Raw genomic sequence first — 27749 nt, forward strand, 5'->3', positions numbered from 1 at the left:
CAGAAGCAATTTTCCGTATGTTGTCCTTGGTATTTTTGTTTGTTGGTGTCTCATGATATGATTTGGAATGCTAAGCCACATAATTTGATTTTGGTTTTTAATCAGTGTCATTGTCAAATTATGTTGAGTGTGCCGACGAAATGAGCAACAAACGACTTTGCGTTGGCGAATGCCTGTCTCTACAGTTATGCCTCGTGGTGGTTGCATCATGCGAACGTCAGTGTTGCTAGAAGCGAGTGATTCCTGATAACAGCCTTTGGAGCTGGAAGGCGTGGTTGAGCTCTGGAGGCTGGCTTCGAGAATCATCTCAAATGGGGGGTTTGAGATTGGTAAAAGAAGTTTGCCATTTGATGTCTGTAGCTCAAGACGAGCCAAACAATGAGAAAAGAAGGGGGTTTGGTGCCTTTGTCCTCGCACTCATTCTGCACCACAAACACAGAAGATGGTAGGCAGGTCTTAGCCCACATTGCGCAGGGCATAGCTGTGACAGTTTGTGCTTCAGTGGATGCGTTCTTACCCCCTTCAGGTGCTAAACTCCACATTCCCCAAGACGTCGGCATCTCCGCATCCGCGGGGCGATGGCTCCTCCGAAAGGCCAGGGTCCACAGGTCAGGGTGGCCCCTCCCCTGTTCCTCTACCGCAGCAGGGCCCCAACCTGGGTCCCTTTCTCGGAGGTCCCGCCTGCGATCCCCACGATGCCCCTCGGCAACAGGTGGTGGCGGTGGGCACACCCCTGCCCACCCCTTCACTGGGGGGACATCAGGGACCTGTCATGGTGAGGAAGGAGCGATCTGTTCTGCTCGTCCACGTTTGTCGGAGGAGACCGATTGCTTTGGCGATGTTTCTGTGCGACGTTTCACATAGCTTCACAATATTGTCACGCGGTGTAGGAACAGGGTGACGACAAAGCAATTAAAGAGCAACAACTTTTCTTGAGAACTGAGAAACTACACTGAGGCTAGTCCGATATCTTTAAATGAATTTTTGAAAATAAACTTGTGAAAGTGTTTTCCCCTTCCCCGTCAACATGTTCTTTCTCAGCTGGAGTGGTTCTAAAAGTGTCGCAGTGCCCTTAAATTGAACAATAAAAGAATGCAACGAAAAGGAATAACTAAATGATGACGGTCGAGACAAGCATACTAGCTGTTGGCGAATAAGAACTGAAACAGCTCTTGCTTGTTTGTTATTTATACGTGACATGGAAGCTTCTCCATTATTTGCATATAGCACAGCAAATGTTACATTCTTTTCCTTCACTGAAGTATGAAAATCTGGGTGCGTGTTACAGTCGACTGCATAGCATATTTCGTTTCTGGCCATGATAAATCGAGTGTATGTTGCTGTCAAGGGCGTGTTTGAATCAAGCGTGGCATGTGCGCGCTTGTCCCCCCTGTGCAGCTGACGGCCAAAAACCTGCAGTGCATGCGTGCCATTCTGGGGCTGGCGCAAGCCCACGGCGCCGTGCTGGGCAGTGCCTGGCACCTGGTGCTCACCACCCTGCAACACCTGGTCTGGATCCTCGGCCTGAAACCGTCCACGGGCGGCAGCCTCAAGGCTGCACCCAAAAATAGCTCAGACGGTGCGGCCGGGGGCGGCGGCACCAACTCTTCCTCCGTCATCACTACGGCCGTCATGGCCGACCTGCCTGTGCTGTCCGCCATGTTGTCCCGCCTGTTTGAGAGCTCCCAGTGAGTGGTGGCCAGCATGTGTTGTGGCGTGCATGCAAGAATACCCATTAAACGCGCACTGCACGTAGGAGTCTGTCTGGGTGCAAGCGGGCACTTTTTAGGTTGGGAAGACATCGCCAGGCAGGCCATCAAGTTGCACATACCCAGATAGATGGTGAACATTATTTTTTGGCACAAAAGAAGACGCACTCAAGCAGGACACATATAGACATTCAGAGCCATCGGGGACAGATGCGTCATGCAGTGCATTAGAAGGATTGGGAGAGCAGATTGGCAGCTAACTTATTCAGGTACCTGTAAAGGGAAACGAAAACAAACATAAAAACGTTTTACTCAATGTGCAGACAAAGAACCATTAAACAACCAGTAACCAGTGCATAGGTGCGCTGGGCAGCGACAGAGCAAAGTGCATTAGTTACAAAGCCAAGAGATGCTGAAGCAGTACACTGGATAGGCACAATGAGGAGGTAGCCAACTGTGGAAATGTAGTGAGCAGCAGAGAATGAAATCGCAAGGTAAAACTTGCCGTACGGTTTGCAGACAAATCAGGGTGCCTGAGAATGTGCAGTCACAGCAAAAAATTTTCATACGAAGAAAATCTGTGCGTGGCATGTGGAAATGATGCAGTGACCATTGGCGTTGTTTTGTTGGAAATGTCACAATATGCAACCAGCTGTCAACGTATGGTTAGCCCTCTCGAGGCCAAGGGTCTTGGGAGCCCAACTGCAACGAATTGACAGATTTAGTAAGAGGCCCAGTTTCAGGTGATGGTAATTTGGAGCAGCCTCAGTTCCAAAATTTAACATCTGAAATACGAGTGGATGCATACGAAAAGCACACAGAAATAGAAATTTTTGATGCTAAAACTACCATTACTACTCGCCGAAAGTGACGTGCGACCTAGAACGTTGAGAACCAACGCGGCTCCTCTCTGTGACCTCCGAGCTTAGGACGGCACCTGTGGTATTTCGCGGCGTGCTGGAATATCTCAAAAGCAACATGCTGGTGTTTACATTGTATCGCCTAACCACCAGGTACACGAGTTGTCTGCCTAGGTGCTACCTAGAAGGCTGCTAATAAGGAAATTAAGCAATCATCAGCCCTGCAGCTTTGCGAAGATTGCTTCGATAGCACATGCTGCTCGTTTATAACCAAGTTAACCTTTCAGGACTGTAGGGATAATGTGGATGAATCTGTTGTGCAGACTATATGGCAAGATGTGTCTGGAAAATTAGTGGTTCAGCTGAAAGGACAATGTGCAGCAAAGTGAACTTTCTATATTGAATAATTGAGCCTTGTGTATGAGAGTATTTAAAGATTAACATGTATTACTGGAAAAAAGTAGGAACCATGAACTTGGTGGTATGTGCCAGCGCCCCGTTTCAACAGGGATGCTCTTACATCACTCGTTGTCAGGAGAGAAGGTGCAGCAAATAAAGTAAAAGGCACTTTTGTGCCACATCGCTAATTGCCACGTGTTAATAGTAAGGTGCTTGCCCTTTCGTCCACGTTTCTGTTGAAGAATACGTAGGCAGGAGAGATCACTGCCTTGATGCAGTTTATTGCAGGGAAATTAAGACTGTATATGCTATTTTTTCACACATAGCCTGGCTCCGCGTATAACCTGTTAAAATAAATGCATACAAGGCTCACATTTCTGTAAAAACAGTCCATTCGTGGGTGCGCAACTCGTCCACATTGTATCTTCTGCCAGCCAGTTCTCTAGCTCTTTGGCAACGTTGATAATTTCCAATTGCTCCTGCACTGTAAAGGACATGGCGGCAGTGCGGGCCATGCTACCCTGAAGCTACGCTTTAAAGTGAAATTAGCACAGAACTCACACGTTGACTCTACTCAGTGGCATAGCCTGAATTTCTTCATTTTTGGGGGGGCAGGGGGGGTTCTTGCACTTGACTGGGGATGGTGAAGGTGAGGGGGTGCCAGGCAGGCCGCTTACTGGCTCACTGATATCAGGGGGAAGGGGGGGGGGGGGGCACATGCCCGGTGTGCCACCCTGGCTGCGTCACTGGCTTTACTGCTAAATTTTTAAAATTCTTGGTGCGGGTTATGCGCGTGAAAATGTGACAAGTTGCTGTGGTGTTGTCATACATGAGCCTTCTTCGCAATCTTCCTGTTGTCACTGTCGCTTTATCTGTTGTGAGTGCATAAAGTATGTTTTTTGTCCTCGTTCTACAAATGCTTGTGACTGATGTCTTCTTTTTGTCTTCTCTCTCTCTCCTCCCCGACCTTCCTTTCTCACCAATGGCTCAATTCATTCTTCGTCCTCTTGTCTCGTCTGGATCACCCACGCTTCTGTGACCCCTTTTTATTTCTCACTTTCCGAAATGAACTCGTTGGTTTCTCTCTTTCCCTTTTCCACCTGGAATTTAAAAAACCCTTTCCCTCTCCCACCAACACGTGCGAAAACACTCGATTGATGCTGCAGCTACGTGCCACTGGCCGGCACGCTGTCTCGTGTCTTTCACAACTCCCAGTAAGTCTGGCCTTGTCAAACGTTCAACTGCGAGTCTTGCCTTCTTCCTTCATTCTCTGTGGCCTCGTGTTTTCCGTTTTCTTGTCTCTTTGTTCTGTTTTGCTTGTTCTCTGTTGTCATCTTGTTCAATTCCTTTGTTTCAAGCTGCATCTTTAATTTTGGTTTTGTACAGTTTCACTCTGTGTGTACGCATCAAAGTTTCTGTTATGTCTCTGTGTCACAGGCCGGCGGAATAACCAAATCACTCAGACTCGCTCAAAAAACAAAACTTTAGCTTCCCAAGTAGCGCTAAACCTAAGGCCAATGTCATCAAATATTGCGTATGTGTATCCCATTCTACGACCCACTCTAGAACCTGTGTGATCCATTGTTGAGCCACCATTTGCCCTGCTTTTTTTCTGGTCAGGCTAAGGGTTACTTAGGCTCACCAAAATGGGAAACATTCGAACTCAATCACCGGAAACCAGACCCCACTGAACTTAGACTCCCCTAAATGAGAAACAAGCATACTCACTCAGAGTCATAGTGACCTGGGCTTACTCAGATTTATGGACTCGCTCAGTCTCATAGAACCATTGGCTTAACCCCTGCCTCTGTTAATGAATACACATAGTCAGATTCACCCACAATCATATGGACTCAAATTTGTCCCGATTTTGACTCGTACTTGTGTAGCCTCACCACTACTAACTCAGGCTTCGACTCTGACTCAGACTCACGGGTGGCAGTGGGTCTGCGCGAGTCAACTTACAAGCGAGTTTGCCAATGTATGGTATTGGTACGCATATGGGAGCTGTCATTCAATGATCATCAAAACTGTGCATGCAAGTGTAGTAGCTGGAAAGATGCAGTATAGTCTACAAACCTGAAATTGTTCAGAAAAGTTATGCCTTGAAACCTTTCTTTCAGTCTCTCTTTTTTTCTTTCTTTATTTCATAATTTGTAGAACATCAGCATGTTAATTATGATTACAACATTTGTTGTGATTTTGGAGCTTCTGGATTTCGCGGCTGCTGTTGCACAGTGATAATTCGGTTGAAACATTTGTCTAGTAGCTTTGTTTTGTGTTGGTCGTGCATAGATTATTTCGGGTTCATGTATGAGACAAACAAAAATGGGGTCATTTCCCTTCCGATAAATGGCCTAATTTAGGCCATTTTCTTCTTGTGCTCATACGCTTTCTTACCTACATCTTTTTAGTTCACATTTCATTTTATTTGAGACTGAGTCAGGATATTCATTCACTTGTGTTGGCATTCCTTTTTTTTTTAGTGAAGCAAATTTGAAAGGTTTATTTGCTTGGTTCTTTGACAGCTCACAAAAAAAAAATACAAACGTAGTCATACCTCAATATAATTAGCACGAATGTAGTGAATGTATTGAGAATGTAGTAACGAAGTAAATATATAATGCCTATGGCATTTCGTGTTGATAGCAACTTAGTTATAGTGAAATTTGACTGTAAGTACCGAAAGCTTGTGCTTCCATGGTTGGCTGCAGATTTAAAGAAAGAAAGAAAAGAGAAGGAAATAAACCTGAATGAATCAAAAGACTTGCAAGGCTGTCTCTCATGTGTCCACTTATGTGTGCAGGTACCTGGATGATGTTGCACTTCATCACTTGATAGATGCGCTCTGTAAGCTTTCAACTGAATCGATGGAGCTGGCCTACAACAACAGAGTAAGGAAGACTTCACCACCTTACCTGAAAGTCTGCATGGTAGTATGCCGAGTGACAGCAGAACAAGAAAAGTCACACGACCTCACGCAATACCTGAGCAGTTGTAGTGCAGTAGCATTATGGCTATTGTAATTTGGCTATTACGGCTATTATGGTGTCATATCAGTTCATGACCATCTATAGACATTCATGTGAACTTCCTCCCCCTCTTTGCATGGCGATCCTTGAACTATTACCTACTTTTTGATCTACCGAGGCTGTCTAGCAACTTCTTGCGGCCTTGATCTTTGTGGTGTGGCCTGCATGCTCCTTATAAACTTATGAGCTACTCATCCTGTTCACTTACGATGCATTACCTCTGTATGTATCTATGGTTATTGCGCCAGAGTCGGCAGTCTATCAGTAACATGGAAGCAATACAACTGCAGTTGCCGTGCAAAGTGCATGGCTAAACGCTACACTTATCCTGTCCTTGGTGTATCTGTTGCATTACCATCCTTGCGAGGCACATATCGGACCGCTGCTACCAGTGTCAGGGTAATCAGGATAAGGGCAATCAGGACCAGAGCAGGGTAATCTGCAGCAGGCAACACAGTCGAAGAAGTGCACCTCCCCTTGGGTGTTCACTTTTTTTTTGTACCTTCTTAGCCAGCTGCGGCAGATGGTCTACTCTTCTTGCCTAATGGAGCAGGCATTCTTTGGCTGTGTAAATGGGACACAATTTTATGGGGATAGCAGGAGATGGGTACAGGGTACATGGTCTTCCCCTTTCCTATATCTGCCTGCTTCAGCCTTGTGCGATTGGGGGCTTGCTCTGCAGCTTACCGAATCAAAGCAGGGTGTGCGTGCAACGCTGCAGACTTCAAGCAGGAATTGTCTATAAAGAACCAAGAGTAGGCAGGGTAGCCTTTTCTGCGGGAATGTTGCAGAGACTACTCTTCCGAGGCATTGGACAGTTCGTACAAAATTTCTAGTATCGTTGAGCAGAAAGTAGTCTTTGGCAAGTCTTCTGTTGGGTCCATGACCAGAATACACTGTGGGCCAGGTCATGAAGACCATTGTGGTTTTGTTGACAGAAAGTGAACTAAATATGCGACTGTAATAACGGTTTGCAGTGTACTTTATTCATGCGCATCTACTTTTCTTATCATCTTCACTTTCTCCCACTTCTTTTTTCTCTTTTTCTCTCTTTTTTATTGCTCAGGCTAGAATACTGTAGTTCAGGCTGACCTCTCAGCTTTTCTCTTATAACAAGTCTCTCTCTTCTATAGCATTGAAGAATTAGTATAAAATGTCTAGTGCAGTTGAATCTAGATATAACAAATCGGTTATAACAAACTGAATATAAAATGTTTTTCATTGGTGTCAGTGTGCAATGAATATGTGGCTTTTTTGTAACTGACACTGTGATCTGCGACATTACATCTAGTGGTGGAAGCAGAGGACAACGATAAACGTGCGAGCAGGGGTGCAAGCCGCGGCTACACGCTGCTGCTAGACTTCGGCGTGTTGGCTAGGACTGCGGGGCTGCCGCATTGTCCCCCCCCACACCTCGTAACAAAAATAAAACCTAAAATATTTTCATCTCGTACGTGACTGTTGTAATGAGGTACAACTGTGTACTACTGTGCAATGTGGTCACATGTATCCTTACTCACACACACAAAAGGAAAGGTGCGACGATTTGCTCGTGACATTGCTGCAGGAGCCCTCGCTGTTTGCCGTGGCCAAGCTGCTCGAGACGGGCCTGGTGAATCTGGGCAGGGTCGAAGCCCTGTGGCGGCCGGTGACCCAGCACCTGCTGGAGGTGTGTGCCCACCCGCACACGCGCATGCGCGAGTGGGGCGCCGAGGCGCTCACCTACCTCGTCAAGGCGGCGCTCAACCACTCGCCCAGCGGAGGAGGCGGAGGCGGCGAGGCCACGACGGCCTCCTCGGTGATGTCAGCCGCCACGACGGCGTCGGCATCCGACAGCACAACTGTGCCGGTTCATACAGGTAAGCTGCATTGGCTTTCCCTCTCTTCTGTTGAAGAGCTGGGCTGGTTGGTTTACGTTCATCATGGTGAAACGGCACAGACGACAGGGTGGGTGAAACAGCGCGTTGTCTATTTCACCTGTCCTATCGTCTGTGCTGTTTCGTCATGACTCTCTCCTGTTTTTCTGTCCCATTTTTATGTGGAGTAATTGTCTTAAGGCAAAGTGTAGTCTTGGCTCTGGATCGCCTAACAGAAATTTCTCGAGGGAACTTTCTCGCTGCGATCATTCAATTACCATGGGAATGATGGATAATACTTACATTTCGTCTAGTCTTCATGCTTGTGGCTTCTGACGTCTCTCGTGGCATTACTTATTATGCTTTATCTTTGTCAATTCCTAATAAACCAGATTTTTTAAACATGCCAGTGTAAATTATTGGGAATTGTGCTTTTGATGCAATAGTTGGTTAAAAATGCTCAATTTGCAAAGTCACAGTCATTTGAAGCCGGAGAGACAGTTTAGGGAAATCCACATAGTATCACTACCCACCATAGTGTGACCATAGTGTTGTGAATTTATAGGGGTCCAGAAAGGATTGCGTGGTGTCCGGTGAAAAGAAGGATAATCATGTGGTTTGTGCATGTACATCATTATGTAATAAGTTGTTAGTATTACCGTTTTGCATAATATGTGCCACATGGTCTACCCTTGAATGGAACATCAACATAGAATTTATTCTTACATTATTCTTCACATATAAATTATTATCGATTGATAGAAGATTATTGTGAATGCCTCCTTGTCTACTATGAGTAGCAATTGATGCAGGTATGTACTAATGTGGCGTTTCCTTTAACAGTTGGTCATACTGTACAGTCGGCCTCAAAAGATTAAGGGACACTGGTTTCACGGCAAAGGTGAATTTCTGCTCTGATAAGGCACAGAGCTGCTAAGTCAATGGACCGCTGTTGAGGTTGCAAGGGCACACCAAAACTTTTGATTTGCGGCTGTGTGCCCAGGCATAACCTGAATTCAGTCTTCTTGCAAATCTCGGTGTCACGTAAGCTTTTATAGCAGTCGCACGCATAATAATGCAGTCTTGTACGATTAAAGCGCACGACAATGCGGACAAAAGTGCGGTGTGGTTCTGAAGGGGTGGGAACGGAATGCAAGGTGACCACAGTGTGTTGTGCACTCCTGCCGCGCACGGCGTCATCAGCGATGGCATCGCGGAGGAGCCTGCAGGTACTGCTGCTGGCACCCCTGGTGGAGATGGCATCTGCCCATCCCGACATCCGGCAGAAGCAGCTCGACTGCACCCTCTCCCTGCTGCACAGCAACGGCGAGACACTCACCCATGGATGGCCTCAGGTAGGGACCTTGTTTCATAACATGGTGCATTAATTGGGGCTTGTTTCACGATGACATGGTGTCGGACATGGTGCTTGTTTCATAACATGGTGCGTCATAATGTGCATTAACCCGGCATGATGTGGATGGAAGAAAAAGGAATGGAGACCAACCCACCATGGTTGCTCAGTGTCTACGGTGTTGGGCTGCTGAGCACGAGGTCGCGATATTTCCAATCCCGGCCATAGTGGCCGCATTTCTATGGAGGCAAAATGCGAAAACATCCGTGTACCTAGATTTAGGTGCACGTTAAAGAACCGCAGGTGGTCAAAATTTCTGGAGTCCTCCACTATGGCGTGCCTCATAATCAGAAAGTGGTTCTGGCACGTAAAACCCCATAATTTAAGGAATGGAGACCACTGACGAGTTGTTTGGAGAATTTTTAGCTCCGTGGCAGGTCGCCAGTGTGTACCAGAATATAGCTCTTTAGCAGACTTTTCTTTTTGTGTGTGAATCAAATGTTTGTCTTATTGACACCGCTTTTTTCAGGGAGGTGGTTGAGAAGAAGTGGTTGCAGACTTGCGGTACATTTGACTTGCTGGTTTTGAGCGCTCTTGCAGCACACCTTGTTTTCGGCTGGTTGAACTTGAGTACTCGGTACGTGCTTGCTTCATTGGAGGCGATCTCGCTTCATGCTGCAAGCATGACCAGGAACTGGGAGAGGTCTGGCCACGTGGCTGCTGCAGCTTGGGTTTTTTGGGCAGTAGCTGCTGCAGGCTTTTTGAAGTCAGTTTCACTTGTGCAGCCTTTTTGATTTGTCGTGTCTGTTTGTAACAAAAGCTGTACTGTCTTGCTGTCGTTTTCGGCTCCTCATTGCTCTTGTGGGAGCGGCCTAAATATTCAACTCAAGTCGGCTTTTTTTGGCTTTTGATAGCAAGTGGGCTTTGCATTGTTACAATCTAAGTCAGGAGTTGGGTTGACATGGTCATATTTCCCATTAGGCACATACTGACTCCCGTGTTGAAGGGGCCTTGACGCACTTTTTGAACACAGCAAAGAGAATGTTCCCAATCTGTACACAATTCTGCCATAAACAAGGCGAGCCAAATATCCCCTTGAGGTGGGGTGTCTACCTTCGTTACCAGTTTTGTGAAGTGGTGGCCAAGAAAAAGCAGTAGACATGGAATTGAACCTCTGGCGGGCCCAGTGTGCCTTTATTTCACTTTATAAAACACACAAATGCGCTCACTAGAAAATTCACAAAGCATAATCCTACCAACTTGTCTTTCTTGCGACAGAGTGTCGAGTGCCTTGGAATGAGGTTGTGTAAATTTCACACATTTGTAGACAGTCCCTCGTAATTTGCGCCTGGAGGGGATATGATTCTGATGAACGCAGGAGGGAACCTACACTCTTGCATGCCAGCTTGCTTGCTCTCTCTCCCTCCTGCTGCTTATGAAAATTCAAGCTTCTTGTGCCACCTTATGCAATGTCAGCGGTGGTGTGACAGCTGGTGCAGCAGCTTGTGGACATCAGCTATTGGGCAATCATATACGACAATACACTATTCGTGAGCAAAAGTTCACGGATGCGTGCATACCCCTCCAGATTTTTAAAAAGGAAAGAAAGAAAGAAAAGGAAAGCGGCTGTTGATGTATTTCACGCATCCTGCCCCTCTTCTGTGTCTCTCCGTTACCCTTGACAGATGAAAACCTCGAAAGATTGAAATTAGCACATCACTAAAAGAAGGGAAGAAAGATAGAGAGAGAGAAAGAGAAAAAAGCCTGGAAACAAGGAGCATTAGGCAGGTCATTGCTATCTGTCCTACCCCAGCCAAGAGGCACCAGTTAGTTGAAGGGCAGTGGGGAAAGTAAACATTGCATTCTTTAATTCATATTAGATACTTTTAAAAGCTTTCTTTGTGAAGGCATTTCTTAAAAGACACTCCACTCTTTTCAGTGAGTGGCTTAGGTTTTATGAGGTGTCTCACAGCCCCTCTAAAAGCAGTCAAATCGGTAAAACCTCCCTCCTTTGCGGCACTTGTCCCTCCAGGTGCTGACAATAATCGGGGCCATCTCGGAGAGCCACGGGGAGGCGCTCATCCGGTCGGCATTCCAGTGCCTGCAGCTAGTGGTTGCCGACTTCCTGCCTGTCATGCCGCGGGCCTGCCTCCAGCTCTGCGTTGACACTGCCGCACGGTTCGGCTCGCAGAACCAGGAGCTGAACGTCTCCCTCACTGCCGTCGGCCTCCTGGTCAGTGAACACAGAGCCTTTGACGTTTCAAAGACTAGCCTTCCGAGTCCCCTCCGAAGGGTGACTGGCCTCGGGAGAGCAGAGACCATTGCGGTGTAACCCCGTAAACATTATTTTGTTCCGCTGTCCCCAATTTCAACTACTAATTCAGCTTAGGCAGTTATGTTAATGTTTGGAGATCTTGTGTTTAGTGTAAGTAGCCTCTGAAAAACACGCATTAACGCAGAAACACGGACACCAGGCAGGAGCGGCATTCTCAGTTGTTCACTTTTGGGAATACAATCACTTAGTGAGATTTCGCATGACTACCGCTGGAAGCATTGGCATCTGCGCGCAGCTGAGTTCCCGGCACGGTGTGAAGGTGTGCTTGGCTCTGTGCCCAGAATGCTGTCACCTGTAGATGCCGATTCATCTGGTGCAAGTCATGTTAAATTCCATTAATGTAGTTGTATCCCCGAAAGTGACTGACTGAGAATGCCGCGCCAGGTCATGGTACGCCCACACCTGTCTACGCTAAGTCGTGCATTATCAACTCGCCCGGATCGCTGTTGGTAAACAGACCTGTCCATCGTTCTGTCCAACTTGCAGTGGCACATGGCGGACTACTTGTACCAAAATGCGGAGAAGCTGAAGCAGGAGGAGGGTGACTGGGACACACTCTGGATGTGCCTCTTCCAGCGGCTGGGCGAGCTGTGCGTTGACCCACGCTCCGCCGTCCGCAAGAGTGCAGGGCAGACCCTGTTCTCGACCATCAATGCCCATGGCTCGGTGCTTCGTCAGGAGACCTGGCAGGCCGTGCTCTGGCAGGTACGTGGAAACTATTCATGGAGCATGGGCTGGGGCCACTCGAATGCTAAAAAGAACTATGTAAAAGAGTGCTGTGCTGAAAATGACGCTAAAGACAATCGCTACCAATTTGTAGCAGTTAATGAACAACAATCAGGTTGCCTTCCGGTCGGCTCTGGCGTGCCCCAAGGAAGTGTGCTGGGGCCATTATTGTTTTTATTATATAATAATGACATTACTACTGAACTTGATCCGAATGTCCAAATCAGGTTGTTTGCAGATTATTGTGTGCTTTTTCAAGAAATAACTTCAATTAACGACCAAATCCATCTTAACTCATCTCTTGCTAAGATTTTTGAATGGTGTGAAATGTGGGACATGAAACTTAACACTGATAGGGCCGTCTTTCTTCGCTTCTCTTGCAAAAAAGCTCCACTTTCTTTTAACTACAGGCTAGGTTCGTCACCTTTGCTGGAAGAGACTAAGTATAAGTATTTGGATGTCACACTTACTAATACTTTATCATGCAATTTACATATAGATGACATCTGCTCTTCCGCTTTCCATAAACTATACTTTTTAAGACATAAGCTTAGAAATTATCTGCCTAGCGTAAAATTACTTGCTTACAATTCACTAATCAGACCGAAGCTTGAATATGCATGCGTTGTCTGGGACCCGTTTAATAAACACAGTATCACCCGCCTAGAAAAGGTACAGAGAAAAGCTGTAAGGTTTATTTACTCTAAATTTTCCCCATATGACTCACCCTCTGAATTAATGCGGATTAATGGTATTCAGTGTCTCGAACAACAAAGAAAAAGTTTACGTTTGCAATTTCTTTTCTTGCTTTAGAATCAAGATCTAGCTATTAACCCTTCTCCATATCTGTCGCTTTCAACGTCGAGGCATACATGCCACCATCATGCTAATTCCCTGACGCCGTATTTTGCGCGAACAGATTTATTCAAGTTTTCCTTTTTTCCTCGCACTGTAACCGACTGAAATGATTCTTTATTGCCTTTCGCCACACTTTGATGTTTTTAACTTTGTTATTGTTTTGCTGCCATTTAACCCACCCTGCTTGGACCTGTACAAGGTTTGCAGTATTGAATAAAGAAAGAAAGAAAGAAAGAAAGGAACATGTGAGAGGTCGATAGACAGACGTGCTTGTGTCATCGTCTCACTCATCCATGTCTTTCTTAACCATCTTAACCAGCCCAACTGACTGTTCCGAGCCACTACTTAACTCAAAAGAATGTGCCACCTACCGTGGTGACTCAGTGGCTATGGAATTCTGCTGCTGAGAATTATGTGGGTCCCTGCTGTGTTGGCCACATTTCGATGGGGGTAACAAGCAAAAAAACTCACGTGCGTAATGAAGAACCTCAAGCAGACAAAATTAATCTGGAGCCTGCTCCCTCACTTATTCTGAAGCTCTCCGCACAATTTTTTATTTTGGGTGAATGTGCTCCGATGACTTCACATAAGAGCTTGCACAAATGCATCTGCACATTTTGTCCTATTCTCCTGCAGGTGCTCTTCCCTTTGCTAGACCGAGTTCGGACGCTGTCAGGATCAGCCTCAACAGAGAAGGTCAATGACATGGGCGGAAACATTCTCATCCACCACTCACGCAACACAGCTCAGAAGCAGTGGGCTGAGACTCAGGTGAGCGTTGAAGCGCATGTTTGCCTTGGGCCTGTCAGGCAGGGAGCATTGCACTTTTAAATCAAGAAGCGCACATTTTACATCAAGCTCCCAACAAACCCTTTGAAGAAAAGTTCCAAGCTGGCTTTCCCGCAATGTGCAGTTGCTTAAAACACAGTTGAACTTGTTGATGATTAACATGAATACACTGAATTTCTGGGCATGCTGAACTCTTGCTGAAGTGCTTGATTCAAATGTATATAACAAGGTGATGAGGCATTCATTACTGGCTAGCCAGACTGAAATTGGGAAGCCTGAATTCTGAGGTCAGAAAACATACACATGTTGCAGGAAGGTACAGGAGTGCAGCTGAGGGCGTGTTAGACTAAAAGCACAAATCTCCACCAGCCACCCTTTCATGCTGTGATGCAAAATCTTAACATTTGTGGTGGTCGTATTTTAGCCTTTACACATGCACAAGTAGCACTTGTAGGTTGCAAGGGGCAGTTTTAGGTGCAGATGATCAGGGGGTGATTTTGAACATGGGACGTTGTGTGTTCTCGCACGTTTTCTCCTAGGTGTTGACGCTGTCGGGCGTGGCGAGGGTGTTCCACGTCAAGCGGGAAGTGCTTCACACCCTGGGAGACTTCCCACGTGCCTGGGCGCTCCTCCTCGAATTCATCGAGAACTCTGCGCTGAGCAAAAACAACGAGGTAAGCAGGAGCATTTCGTGAAGGGGACTTGTTCTGTTTGTTCAGGCTAATGGAACCAGCAGATTTTATAAGACGATGTTGTCTGCTGTGCACAGCGTCGTGTCACTCCTTAATGGTTTTTAATGCTCATTCAAGCTCAACTTTTATGAGGCTCCTTGCTATTAGCTCCAACGTGCTGGTCAGTCCCAAGCTTGGGTAAAGTAGTCCTGAATGATAAACTGTCTAGCTTCATTTCTGGCATGAAATATTTGGTAAAACATGCCTACTAAGGTATTGCAAACATATTTTATAAGGTGCACGAAAAAAATTATAGAAATCTTACTAAGGAGCAGAAAGTAGGTAACAGCACATTAGTAGCAAAAACAACAATGACAACACAAGTGCGTCTTGTTGATTGATTAGTAAGAAAAATATTAGCACTGGAAATTGCTTTTTATGCATTACTACTTTTATATTAGGAATATCTTTTAATTACTTGTTTCTCTTTCCTTGCTCTCTTCCTTTACCTCTTTCCACACTGAGGCCACAGTGCCATCTGTTTCATTAAAGGGAATGAATCAAATTATATGTAGTGTGCGTAGTGTAGGTGTGTAGCTTGCAAATACTGTTGCTGTTGTATCACCCAGGTGTCGCTGTCAGCTCTGAAGAGCTTCCAGGAGATATTGCATTTGAGTCGTCCCACCGAGGGAGCCGGCAACGGTGGCGCCCTCTTGGGGCGCTCAGCTGACCCACAGGGAGAAGCGGCCCTCTGGTGTGCTGCCTGGAAGGTACGAGTCAATAGCACAGCATGGCCTGCTGCACTTCCTCAAACCATGTGGTTTATTACTTCTTTAAAAATGTCAATCCGGTTAGGATTGGATGGATGGATGGATGCAAAACTTTAATGAAGTTCCCGAGGTACGCGACTTGGCGCGGTGCAGGCCGCTCCCACATTGGGACAGTCTGGCCATGCCCTACCACAGCATCGTGGGCCCTCTGGACAGCCCATAGTTGCGCCCCGACATCGGGGCTCTTGATAGCGGAGAGCCACTTGTCCTCATTGATTTGTTCCGTACCTCGCAACGAAGGGCAACGCCAGAGCATATTGTCTAGGCTAGCGAAGACATTGCAGTGCCTGCAAAAACTAGTGGCATAGGTGTTGGGATAAAGCTTGTGGAATAAAGCCGGGCTGGGATACGAGCCTGTTTGCAATAATCTGAGGGCCAATGCCTGTGCTCTGTTTAACTTCTTGTGAGGAAGGGGAAAGTCTCTCCTGCCGAGATAAAAGTGCTGCGTAATTTGATTTTATGTGGTCAATTGATCTCTGTTCTCCACCACTGCTGGCCGGCATTGGAGTTCTCCATGGTCGCAGAAAGCGAGACCTCGCGCCTTGGAGTGAGCCAGCTCGTTGAGGTTTGTGGGGCCTTTCATGATGGATCTCATGTCAGTGGGGAACCACGTGAGCGTGTGAGAGGCGCTGCTTTTGCCATCGAGGATGCGATAGGCTTCCTTACACACGGCGCCAATGCTGAAGGCGCGGATGGCTGCCCTGGAGTCGCTGAAGATATTGACATGTTTGTCGTCCAGGAGGGCCAAGGCGATGGCTGCTTGCTCGGCCGCAAGCGGCGTTAACGGTTGAATCCCTGTGGTTGATCGACACTACGGTGAAATTGTTGCTGTTGCCATACTGGGCCGCGTGAACAAAGCAGCAGCTGCCAGGGAGTTCTGTTGCGCGGCGTAGGAGCACCACCGCCCTGGCCTTCCCTCTTTCTACATTGCGCTGGGAACACATATTGCGTGGGGAGGGGAATATGATGATGCTGTCTTTCTGCTCTTTCGGAAGGCCCTGGTAGGCGTCTTGGACAGTGGACGAGGGACGCCTATCTCTGTTAGGAGTCGTCTGCCCGCCCTGGTGCCGGAGAGTCTGAGAATCTGTGCCCTTTCTGGTGCTTCTGCAATTTCTTCCAGTGTATTATGAATACCCAACTGCAGGAGTTGGTCGGTGCGTGTGTAGTTTGGTAGTCCGAGCGCGCTCTTGATCCTCCTCCTTATCATGGCATTTAGCTTGTCTCGCTCGGCCCTCTTCCAGACGTGCATGGCCGCTACGTACGTGAAATGGCATAACAAGAAAGCATGGGCTAGCCCTAAATTCTCTTTGCTCAGGCCTCTCCTTCCGTTAGCTACTCGCTTGGTTAGACCGATGACGCTATCCGTCTTCTTTGCTAGTTTGGGAATGGTGATGCTATTTGTGTCCGCCCCTTCGGGTGTCATTCCCATGATTCGAATGGACGCGACTTTGTGAATAGGATCTCCGCACATGGTGTAGAGATTAATGTCGATTTGAGTGGAGGGTTTCCAGTTCTGTGGCTTGTGGCCCTTTCTAGTTGGGCTGTAGAGAAGGAGCTCCGATTTCTTCGGGGAGCACCGGAGTCCCGTGTCTGTTAGAAAGCGCTCTGTAGTGTCGACAGCTTCCTGGAGAGCGGCTTCGACTTGTCCGTCAGTGCCACCCGCGCACCAGACAGTGATGTCATCCGCGTATATCATGTGCCCGATGCCCTGGACCTTGCCTAGGTATCTCAAGGGGTCGACCATTGCAATGTTGAAGAGGAGTGGTGAGATGACCGGTTAGGATTGAAAATAATATTTACTATTTATTTATTTTATTTATTACTTACAGGGGCTTACTTATAAGTATGAAAAAAGATAAATGAAAGAAAGAAATGGAAAACTACCTTGAATAGTATGCAGCATGATGCCTCATATAGCAAGCAGAGGCAAAGCCGTAAATGTATACTTGTAAGTGGTTACCTCTAAGCTGTTTGACAGATTGGTCATCTCTTCTTGGCTTCTACTAAATGATTCATGAGCAGTGTGTCCTAATGAAAAGTTGGGGATAGGCAAACCGAAGTCTTACTGCTTTTAAATCATGCCGTGCCGCTTTGCATCTGAGGTACGTGGGGAAGCCCACCTGCGGGACATTGTGTGAGGTATAGGGATGGCTTTCTTGCATTCCTCATATCCCTTTTGGGATATATGAGTTATGAGGCTTGTGCAAGTGAATGATGTTTGGTTTTGTCTAGCATCTTGTACGTTCTCTCACCTGCAGGTTTGGTACAACATTGGCATTGAGAGCACCAGGCCGCCCCCGGACGTCGCTGTCGACGATGCACGCTTCTCCAACAGCCTGTCCTTGCTGTACATTCCGTCCCAAGCGTTTCTCACTGCACTTGTTCAGATCTTCCCACACCTCTTCCAGCACATAAAGAATAGGTGAGTCATTCGAGCTGGTCTTTGTTTGGGGGGGGGTGTAAGGATGTGGGCAGGCTACTCGCAAAATTCCTTCAGTGTGTACACGAGAGTCGCTTAATTATTAGTGGAAAAAATCACAATTGAAGGCTGAATTTCGCTTTCTTTTTTTTTATCTCACTCGTGCTCAGAAAAGACATCGGTGCATCATGTACCAGTTTTTATGGCCTTTTCATAGATTTGGGATCATTTTCTACACAAATGGTCTGCAAAAACTGCCAAGTAATTTTCATCCACAGTCAAGCCTCCATAAAGTGAGCATGGATGTGTTAGTGATTTATCGGGTATAATAATGTCTAAAATTTGGTTTGCCATGCTCTATTTCAGTGAGTATTTTATACCGTTATAAAGAAACTGTAAATGCAAGCAAAGCAAATGCAAAGTGTTGGATGCTTGGCTGTATTTTCAGATACAAAATAATTTTTTTAAATAAGGTGAACGACAATTTTTTTCATAAATGAAGCGTTCTTCAGCTTGTGAATTCCCGCAGAACTGATGTTGCCATATTTTTTAAAAATCAACAGGTAACTAACCTCAACTCATCGGTGAAGTTGCAGGCAAATGTTTCACTATTCAAAGATGGCATTACTGTGGGAGTGTTTTTGTTCTGAAGTGTTTTCGGCCTTGAAAACCTCTTTATTTGTGGTACATGGTTTAAGTCTAGGATATGGGGGCTGAACTGTTCAGAATGTTGAAACAATGCCTACTTGTCCTCATCAGAAGGCACCAAAGCGGATGGCAATGTTTTTGGCAAAGCAAGTTGTTACAGCCCACAAACTTCTAAGACATACTTTCTCTAAAATGCCACTTATCAATCTAACTTGACTTAGTATTATTAAACACGCCTGTGATGAATAGTTCTGGAACTGATAATCATTGTGTTGCCAGAATGCTAGTCCATGGTTTGGACTTGGTTGTCGGCCTGTCATGCCTTGGTCTAGTGCTGATGATGGTCATTCGGCATTTGCGAGGTGTTTTTCGCTTGTCTTTGGGGTGCCCAGGTTCACGGTCTCAGACTTTCAGAAGTTCGCCACCGTCGTCCAGAATGCTGTTGCTGCACCTGTTCACGGTGATGCCTCACCCTTCATTCTGCCCACTCTGGCCGAAGTGGTCCTTACAACGTTGCAAGAGTCCATCCTCAGTGCCATGGACACTTTGCACAAGGTGAGCACGACGACCCTTGTACCTGGTCTTTTGATGTGTCTTCATTGTACAGTCGAACTTTGTAGATTTGACTGTGGCAGGACTGCAAAATTGGTTCTAATTTTTCAACTGTTTTAAATAAAAGCGCTGTTCAAACAACAGAATGTACAAAATAGTTTATTTTGTTTAAAGAAAACAGTAAGTTTTCATCTAGCCAGTGCTTCAGTGCCAGAAATAGGTGGCACTAATAAGGGTGTTTGGATAGCATAACTTTGGGTAGTGCATCAAAACATCTGGAGAAAAAATTAAGAGGAGGGGATCAGAGGAGGAGGTGCTGATAAGGACTAAGTGGACAGATAAAGCACTCTATGTTTACATTTTTTAATGCGATAGCATTAAGGGCCCTGTGTTGCAGAAAATTCAGTGTCGGCCGTGTTGTTCATCAGAAAAAATCGCCTCGAACCACAACCCTGCAGGCCCTCCGCGTGGCACATAGGCGTTACTGACTAATTGACTATGTCAAAGTAAAATACGTCAGAAAATTCATAAAGTCAGGCTTACACACAACCTACAGGCATGGCAGGCTCGAATAATAATTTGAATATACAAGAAAACATAATTTTGTCATGCGGAAACTCAAACACAAACCCCTTTTTCCTTGATTACAGGGGTATGAGCCATTGACGAGTCACTGTTTGTAGCCTCTGTCTTATGGGGGTATGAGCCGTTGCTCTGCCCTGCACTGTCGCTGGGTTCAGCCCACCATTGTTTTCAATCAGGCCCCCAGTTGGAGAATATCCGGTGTCGGCGTCTTTGGGGCCCAATAACGCTTACGCATTTCACTCTTAAAAGTAGGGCTTAAGCGTCCTCCAAGTTTTTCTCTGCCGTTCCTCCTTCCTGCTCTTTCCTTCTCTTTTTTTTATGTAACCAGATTACTTTGAACCCAGATGGCCAAGATAATTAAGAGACATTCCCCATGGTCTCTCTAAATTGGATGCGTGTTTCTTTGGTATATCAAACCATATTGTAACATTGGCTAGACAGTAAAAAAATGGTTGCGGCAAAAATGTGAACAGTAAACAATGTATATATGTCAATCAATCAATCAATCAATCAATCAATCAATCAATCAATCAATCAATCAATCAATCAATCAATCAATCAATCAATCAATCAATCAATCAATCTCATTTCAGGAAGCGCTTGCAGGCCCGGAAAACCTGCAGGCAATGGTGCCCTCCATCTTTGGCCAGCTGTTGAGTTTTGCCTGCTATGCCTGCCAGGCGCCAGCTTATGGGAAACTGCAGATGCGCTCGGGTGGGGTGGCTCCCAAGCACCTAGACTGGGTGACACTCAGCTTTGTGCCATTTGGGGAGCGCGCCATGGAGATGGCCGTGTCCCTCTACGTGCAGACCGCACAGCGACCAGTCGTCATGCAGGCCGACATCCTCCATGCCATCGTCAAGGTCAGAGCTGACCCTCCACTTTCTTCAGCATGCACAGTGTAGCCATCTTACGGGCAGCCGCATGCATAGGCAAACTAGTGAGCGCCCCGCTGCTTCGGTCTGCATTTTGAGCATTCCAGGATTGCCACCGTACAGTGACATGAGTGTGGTATGGTTTGGCACATATGGTGGCGTTTGCTTTTCAGCCAGTATTCGAGCTGCAGAGTGTGACGTCACTGAGATGACAGTGTTGCTGGCATCACATTCCGTGTGGACAAAAAGAAACTGGACGAGCATTACTGACGCAAAATTTTGCTGCAGGCAAAATCAATAGATGTGGCAAAGTTTACAAAAGTTACTTTGCGGAGATTGTTCTGATCGGCTAACAGCGAAGAGAAGTGTCACCATAGTGGTCTGCTTGTTTCACCTGTGTACTATGCTTGTTACAGACAGGCAGCTAGTCTGTGGACATCTTTAGCTTGGTCAATAGGTGACCCTACCTTTGGCTGTCATAGTTTTGCAGCTGTCAGAGGAACCCAGCCATGGAAATACATTATTGAGCAGCAAAGAATGAAATTGGAAAAGAAGCTTTACGGCAGTTTCAACGGCAGTGTCTTACTATTTGAAGCCAGAGACTCTGGTCTGAAAATGCGGAGTCAAGGAGAAAATTTGGCAATAACGACTAGTCATGCATGGTGTGTAGAAACCAATAAGCATGTTTTGTTAGCATGTTGCAGTGGCCATTGCAGAGGTAAGAAAGGATGTAGTTAGTAATGGAAGCATACAAGATTGGTGGCATATAAAGAGGGAAAACAGAATAGTCAAACAGAGAGTAATTTTCAGGACAGTAAAATACTTATTATTTGATAGTTTGCTTAGGCACAAAGCAAGAATAGACACAACAGAAAGGTAGCAAGGACAAGCTTAGTGGCTGTGGCCACCATCTTACCCATTGCTTCAGCCATACGGTTTCTTCATCAGTATTTTGCCCAGTGAGACCAAGTTAACACCACTTGTAAAAGATGCTAAAATAAATCTTACAACCATGTTGAGACTTAAAAATCATCCATAGTAATGTGGTTTAGTTGTTACAGTTAGGAAACGGCCAAGTTAACGAAGTTCATGATGACGTCCCCTCAGTACTTTCTTGAATTAGTTCATAGGGCTTTTCATTTTAAGCCATCTGCACAGGCTTGTACTGTACCATGTGGCACTTGGGTCAACTTGGCAAACCATGAAAGTTATTAGCAGAGTGATCTGGTCAGGACATTCTGAAACAACTTACATAGTTGACTTTGTGATTCTATTGCAGGGCATGACATGTTACACGCTACATCATGCAAGGTCATTTGAATTTTCATAGCCATTGGCATAGCAGCCAAAGAATAGAGTGTGATAACATTAATTTCTAAATAGGGCCACACCTCACATATGTGCTCTGATCCCACAGTTTACATTTCAAACCATAGATGGTGCTAGATGTGAAGCCAACTGAAATATTGATTTATTAAGAATAATCAGCGGAAGAAATTGCTCCTGCTCACAGATCCCCGCTCTTTAAGAAACAAATTTGCATGAACTGTATTGCGAGTGGTGCTGTTCGCTACGCCTCGTAGCTTTCCTCGTTTGTCAAGCTACAGTGGAATGCAGTGTAGGAGAGAAACTATGCCTGTGTTGGAATTTCAGTTGGAAGTTGGGGTGAGCATTTTGGTAGCCAAAACGCTTGGACCGGTGAGTTCCTGTATCCATTTGGCAATGCAAGCCGCAATCTAAACTGTTTAGGATGGCTCCAGAGTACACATGTTTTTAGCTAACTCATGCAATTGTGTGCTGCAGCAGCAGCTGCTGTGAATTTTGGGATTTCAGTTTACGTGCAATGCGAAGGCAAGGGAATGCATCTGAAACACAACAACAAATGGTACGAAGCAGATTTTCCTTCTTATGCTTAGTCACGGGAGCAGGCCTTGAGACGATGCATCCTGTAATTTGCATTATCCCTGCTTTCTTTACAGATAGCATAGAAAATGCATCACAGAGATATGATGCCATCACGTTTTCATTTCTCTTGCATGTCCCTACCATGCATGTTGATGGGGAAACACCTTTCAGTAAATGTTTTTGCGTGTGATAGCCTGTACTGGGCTACAGCATGCAATCTCACTTACAGGGCACAGCTGTGAGTTTTGAGTATTGTAAATCCAGCTTGTGCCATAGGTGGTCTGCCTAAGAACTGTGCAAGTGACATAGAACTGCTGCCTAGCAGCATTGCTATGGCATACAAATGGTATGTATTCCAGCCATTTGATGCCAGCAGCTGAAAAGAGGGCAGCACTAAGTGAGACAATAGCAGGACCGACAGGACAAGAGTGAATTACCTTACAGGACAGTAGCGCAATATCATAACAGATGACAGGATGCTGAACGATAATACGTTGTCGTATCAGGACTTCCACTGCCCTATAAGGACAGCAGTACATTGTTCCAGCAGGATAAAAGCACACTACCTCACAGGATTACATCATTGTATCCTGACAGAACAACAGTGCATTGTCATAACAGGTTGACCGTCCATTGTCCTTAACCGAATGACAACAGATTGCCATGACGGGATGATGGGTGACAGTACATTGTCATTTCTGGACTTCCATTGTCCTGTCAGGATGACAGCACTTTGGTCCAACGGAATGACAGCACATTGCCCCAACTAGACAACAGTGCAATGTCATGACAGGACGACAGCGCATTGTCATGACAGGATGGCATTGCATTGTGCTGTAATTCTTGCTGTTGTCCTGTTTAAGCACTGTCATTTCCCAACCGCTTTGGCACTTTAGCAGTCGCCGTGAACTCAGAGCGTTAGCAAGTGCACTTTTGACCATGACTGCATGTATGTCCCAGTAGGTCAGTACACAGAGCGTAATCGCTGCTTTCGTTCTGAGCAGCGTTCTATTTCGTCCTAAAATGCATTGTTGCATGAATACTGCCCGTGACGTGGCGCTGGCCAGTCACTGTGTGCTGAAGCTGTCAACTGCATGCTTAGAGTAGGTTGACACGATTTACCAAAGAAAAGTGAAGTGTTATGCACCTCTTGCTGTGTGGTGTGACACTCTCTATCGCAAGTGTGCCATGATGAAGTCAAGCATCATCTCCAAGTTTGCAAATGTTGCATTTTTGCAAACACACGAAACGTCCGTATTTGGAAAGCTTCATATGGCCAAAAAACGTAGTCTAGTTAAACTTTCAAGCTGCAGGCTTGAAAGATTACCTGATTTATCTTGCCAGTAAGCTGTGCATGTTTAATCACGTGCTGAAGTAAGCTGTGGCTCTTTTGAACCGGAATCTATTTCGACACCAGAGCGACTATATGCCATAAGTGGGCGCCATTTCCCACAAAGCATGATATACAGAGGGCCTTTTGGCAATGGGTGCTTTCAGTTAGTTATGAAAAATTGAGTTGTGATATTAACTTCTTAGTAGATTTTGCTGCAAGAAAATTGTGGCACAAGAAAACGTGCTAGAAGTGCTGCAACTTGGGCTACTTGGTTTTACATTCTTAGTTTTCTTACCTTGCTGGTTGGAACACAAAACACAGGTAGGAGCATGAACTAACAACTATTTTATTTCTTTTCTATTCTGTGTTTTGTGTTCCAAAGCTGCGTGGGAAGAAAAAAGAAAGGAAAAAAAGAAAAGCTTTGACTACCAGAACACAAGCATTTTATGTATGTGTTCAACATGTCTTCTGGTATTGTCATGGTCATGTGGGCTACAATTTGCTTTGGAAAGTTGTGATTTCATCGTGGATGGGAGCCTTGGCAATGGCTAGTATATACAGTGAAGGCAGCAGACTCGTGTATTATTAACTTTCAGCTTCGAGACGTTGTGGTGAAGAGTAACAGTAAGGAACTGTTCTGTTTGCCTGTGTTTGATACAAGTGTTACAAATGATTTAATGAGGATCAATTGGAAAGGCAGCTTTTCTGCCAACAGCAGCAGTATTTCCAGCTCCAGTAGCATATGGCATTATTGCTGTTGTGTTAAAGGCCATAGTTGGGTCTGCCTGGCGTTGTGCGTCTGCTTACGAGATGCAATAACTCAAACTGACAGTCACTTCGTTTCATTCTCAGTGCACTTACTATGTCTAAAACTGACAGTCACTTCGTTTCATTCTCAGTGCACTTACTATGTAGTGTGCCTGGTAATAACTCGTGCTTTTACTTTGAAATTGAAAATACTCCTAATCTTCAGTGCACATGAGATATTTGGTTAATTTTGTCTGAAATAATAGCATGATGCATTGCTTGTTTTCTTGGTTTGTGGAAACCAATGTAAAGACTGAGAGGAGCAGGAAGTGTTGGTTGGTTTGATTCATTCGTGTGGCTTAACTTCCCAAAATGAGCGTTAGAGCTGTGAGAGATTTCGTGGCAAAGGGCTCCGGATTAATTAGGCCACCACCCGGGTTTCTTTAAGGCACACCATAATCTAAGCATACGAGCATATTTGCTTTTTGCCTCCAATTTGGCCGTGGCAGCTGTAAATTGAACCTTTGAGTGTATGCTTAACAGCAGAACAGAAAGTGTTCTTTGTATGGCAACACAAGAGGCAACATTCTTACACTGTCACAAAAAAGATCACCGGGAAAGCTTTTGCTGATGTTGCTTTCATTGATGAAGAATGAAAGTCAGAGTTTTGAAGCCAGTCACGCACCATCCTAGCTCTGAGCATGATTACTGACAAGCGGAGAGCAGCGCGAGTTGTTTAAGTGGCTGAGTTATTCTAGTGGTGATCATGAACACTGACCAATGAGCAGCCTGCGTTAATTAATTTCACTCAAAAAAAGGAAAATTACAGAATGGGGCTAGTTGGTTTATTGCAACTTATGTAACAGCGCTATAAAATGAGGAAGGGATGATGCCTTTCCTTATCTTTTTCGTGCTGTAACGTAAGTTGCAGGAAAACATACTTGGCCTGGACTATGGCAGTATTGATGCAGCAGGAGCTGTTACTTGATCCATTGTATGCTGGTCCAGGGCAAACGGTCGGATGAAAATTGTTTGTGTTAATTTGAACAATGGCTGTGGCTGCATTCATGAAAAATGTCGTAACATGACCATCTCCTAACTGCTATCAGTGGTGCATTACTGCGCATCTTCACTTCATTGATTTTGTGTAATCTTTAGGGTGCATGGAAAGAATGAACGTGTTTAGGGGGGTTGATTGATGCGATCTTTCCCTCTTACTGACAACAAATTAAATTTTATATTTGTTGTAGCATTGACAATGTTTACTTCCCTTCTTCAGCAGTCACCGTGTTGCATGATTTGCTTACTTCATCTTTCTTATCGCCGTTCATGTTCAGTCGTATCATTCCACATTTCAAAACATGGCTTGTCTGTGCGCATAGATTTGCCTGCATGTTCTCAAGCTTGCGCCGTTGTGCTATCCGTCTTCAATACAATGCTTCCATTTTCGTGAACTTTTACTGTGCTTTCAAATGGCGGTTTATCAAAAACTTTCTGCATTACGTTGAATGGTGGCTAGTTGATGGCTGGGGCTTGTGTTGTGATTCAAATGTCACGAACTGTGCTTGCCACTATCGTAGCCTTTTAATGTTGCTTGCTTTTTAACCACAGGTTCACTCAATAAACTGTTTTTAGTTTAGTCCTTGTCTCCGCCTGCGCGCCTGCTGCTTCACTCGCTACACCGTGTGTTGCGCTACATGTTACACCTACTTCAGCTCTGTACTCTACTAGCATGACATTTGTTGCATCGGCAGAAGCTGTATGTCAACATCGATTGTTGGTGCGACACTTGCATGCTGTTTTTTAGAGGGGAAGCATTTCTTCTTAGTGTACAATAAGTCAGCCCATTGTGTTATCTTCAGAACACCACTGGCTATTTGTTGCAGTGTGTGTTTGCGGGGCCACTGCAATGTGACAGCAGTCACTGCACAAAGCAGAGTTTCAAGGAAGAATAGAAAGCACTCTCGCTATTTCTTTTAATGTTTTAATGGCTCTTCCCTAATACAAACATGTTTCGCTCCATAAAAAAGAAAAAAAAAAGAAAGAAAAAGAGAGAACTGATGCGGTGTATCCTTTATCCTATAGGACACTTTTGGATTCAGAAGGGTAGCACATTACAGCCTCAAACTGTACTAGAGAGAGTCATGCTGCTTCAAGTATTTCTGGAGACAAAAAGAAGAAAACTATATATAAATAAAAATAAGAAACGAGGGGGGGCCAATATTTTAGCAGAAAAGAAAAGGATGATTGGAATAAACCAAACAACGGCTATCCTTCCTGAAATTGAACATCTGGTCGCTGTAGGCTTACGGCACCATAGTCTCCTGCTGCGTTGGTTGATCCTGCTTGGCTTACTTGGAGGAGCCTCCCAGGAGTCTTGCAAGGCTGCTGGGTGTTTATGATATGGGATGTCTTTAGGGATGTGTGGATATTTCAGATTTCGAATACAAATTGTATAGTTTTTGCTATTGGATCCATATTTGATTTGAGAAATCGTCATGCTAATTTGTCAAATATTTGTTAGTTTGAACACTTTAAGGCATAGCAGCAGTGGTTGCATTTTACAGGGAGAAAGCCATAATCAAGGGGAGAGTTGTGAATCAGTCTACCGCATGCCACGAGAGCCGGGGTTGTTGCACGGACGCACAAATTACTGAGAAAATGCACGAGCTAGTTCACTTTTGCACAATATTTTCGACTTTAAACAAGCCTGCCTATACTTAAACAGGCCCCTCACCAGGTCTGGCCATCTTAAGCTGACAAGTGCAGTGCATACCATGTGCGCTAACGATCGTGTCAGCTAAATGTTACATTGCTACGCATAGCGGAAGGAGCTGAGAAGTGGTTCATCGTGTGAAAGGAAAGGTTGGCACTATCTTCTGCAGCCTTTACGGGAGCACGGCTCAGCAACAAGGAGCTGAAGTTTATAACCAAACACCGTCTGCCCTTCTGATTGCGGGTGCCACACTCCCAGGGGAGAGGTGACGTATATGTGCAAGTGTGCCTACGTGCATGTATATGCCGTGACGTTGCTCATAATAACGCACGCAAAAAACAAGAAAGAAAAAGAAGTAGAAGAAGAAAAAAGGCGGGACCTGTGACGTATGCATCACGTGATCCTGAAGGTCCGGTATGGGAGAACGCAGGAAAGAAATTCGCTTGCAGAGGCTAGACGGAGGGGCAAGTAGAGAGTGTGTTATGTTGGCGGTGACGCTCGCCTCCTGAAATCATAGGTTCATGGCACTGAAATATTTCTATCTTGGCTA

At 45.5% G+C, this 27749-nt stretch overlaps 1 protein-coding gene across 4 annotated transcripts in view; it reads left to right on the top strand.

Annotated features, from left to right (window-relative positions):
* mon2 (Mon2 homolog, regulator of endosome-to-Golgi trafficking) overlaps positions 1–27749 on the top strand; it is a 229778-nt gene that overhangs the window by 22739 nt on the left and 179290 nt on the right. For 3 of the 4 annotated variants that reach the window (XM_075669441.1, XM_075669442.1, XM_075669443.1), the window contains exons 13-26: positions 527–775; positions 1399–1688; positions 4135–4182; positions 5775–5862; positions 7568–7859; positions 9060–9211; positions 11243–11443; positions 12032–12250; positions 13766–13900; positions 14458–14592; positions 15219–15359; positions 17678–17841; positions 18879–19041; positions 20217–20486. In XM_075669441.1, coding sequence (XP_075525556.1) covers positions 527–775; positions 1399–1688; positions 4135–4182; positions 5775–5862; positions 7568–7859; positions 9060–9211; positions 11243–11443; positions 12032–12250; positions 13766–13900; positions 14458–14592; positions 15219–15359; positions 17678–17841; positions 18879–19041; positions 20217–20486 — 2547 coding nt within the window. The remainder of the gene's footprint in view (positions 1–526; positions 776–1398; positions 1689–4134; positions 4183–5774; positions 5863–7567; positions 7860–9059; positions 9212–11242; positions 11444–12031; positions 12251–13765; positions 13901–14457; positions 14593–15218; positions 15360–17677; positions 17842–18878; positions 19042–20216; positions 20487–27749) is intronic. The other variant, XM_075669444.1, reaches the window with a different exon arrangement.

This window comes from Dermacentor variabilis, chromosome 9 (assembly GCF_050947875.1).
Source record: "Dermacentor variabilis isolate Ectoservices chromosome 9, ASM5094787v1, whole genome shotgun sequence".
Lineage (NCBI taxonomy): Eukaryota > Metazoa > Arthropoda > Arachnida > Ixodida > Ixodidae > Dermacentor > Dermacentor variabilis.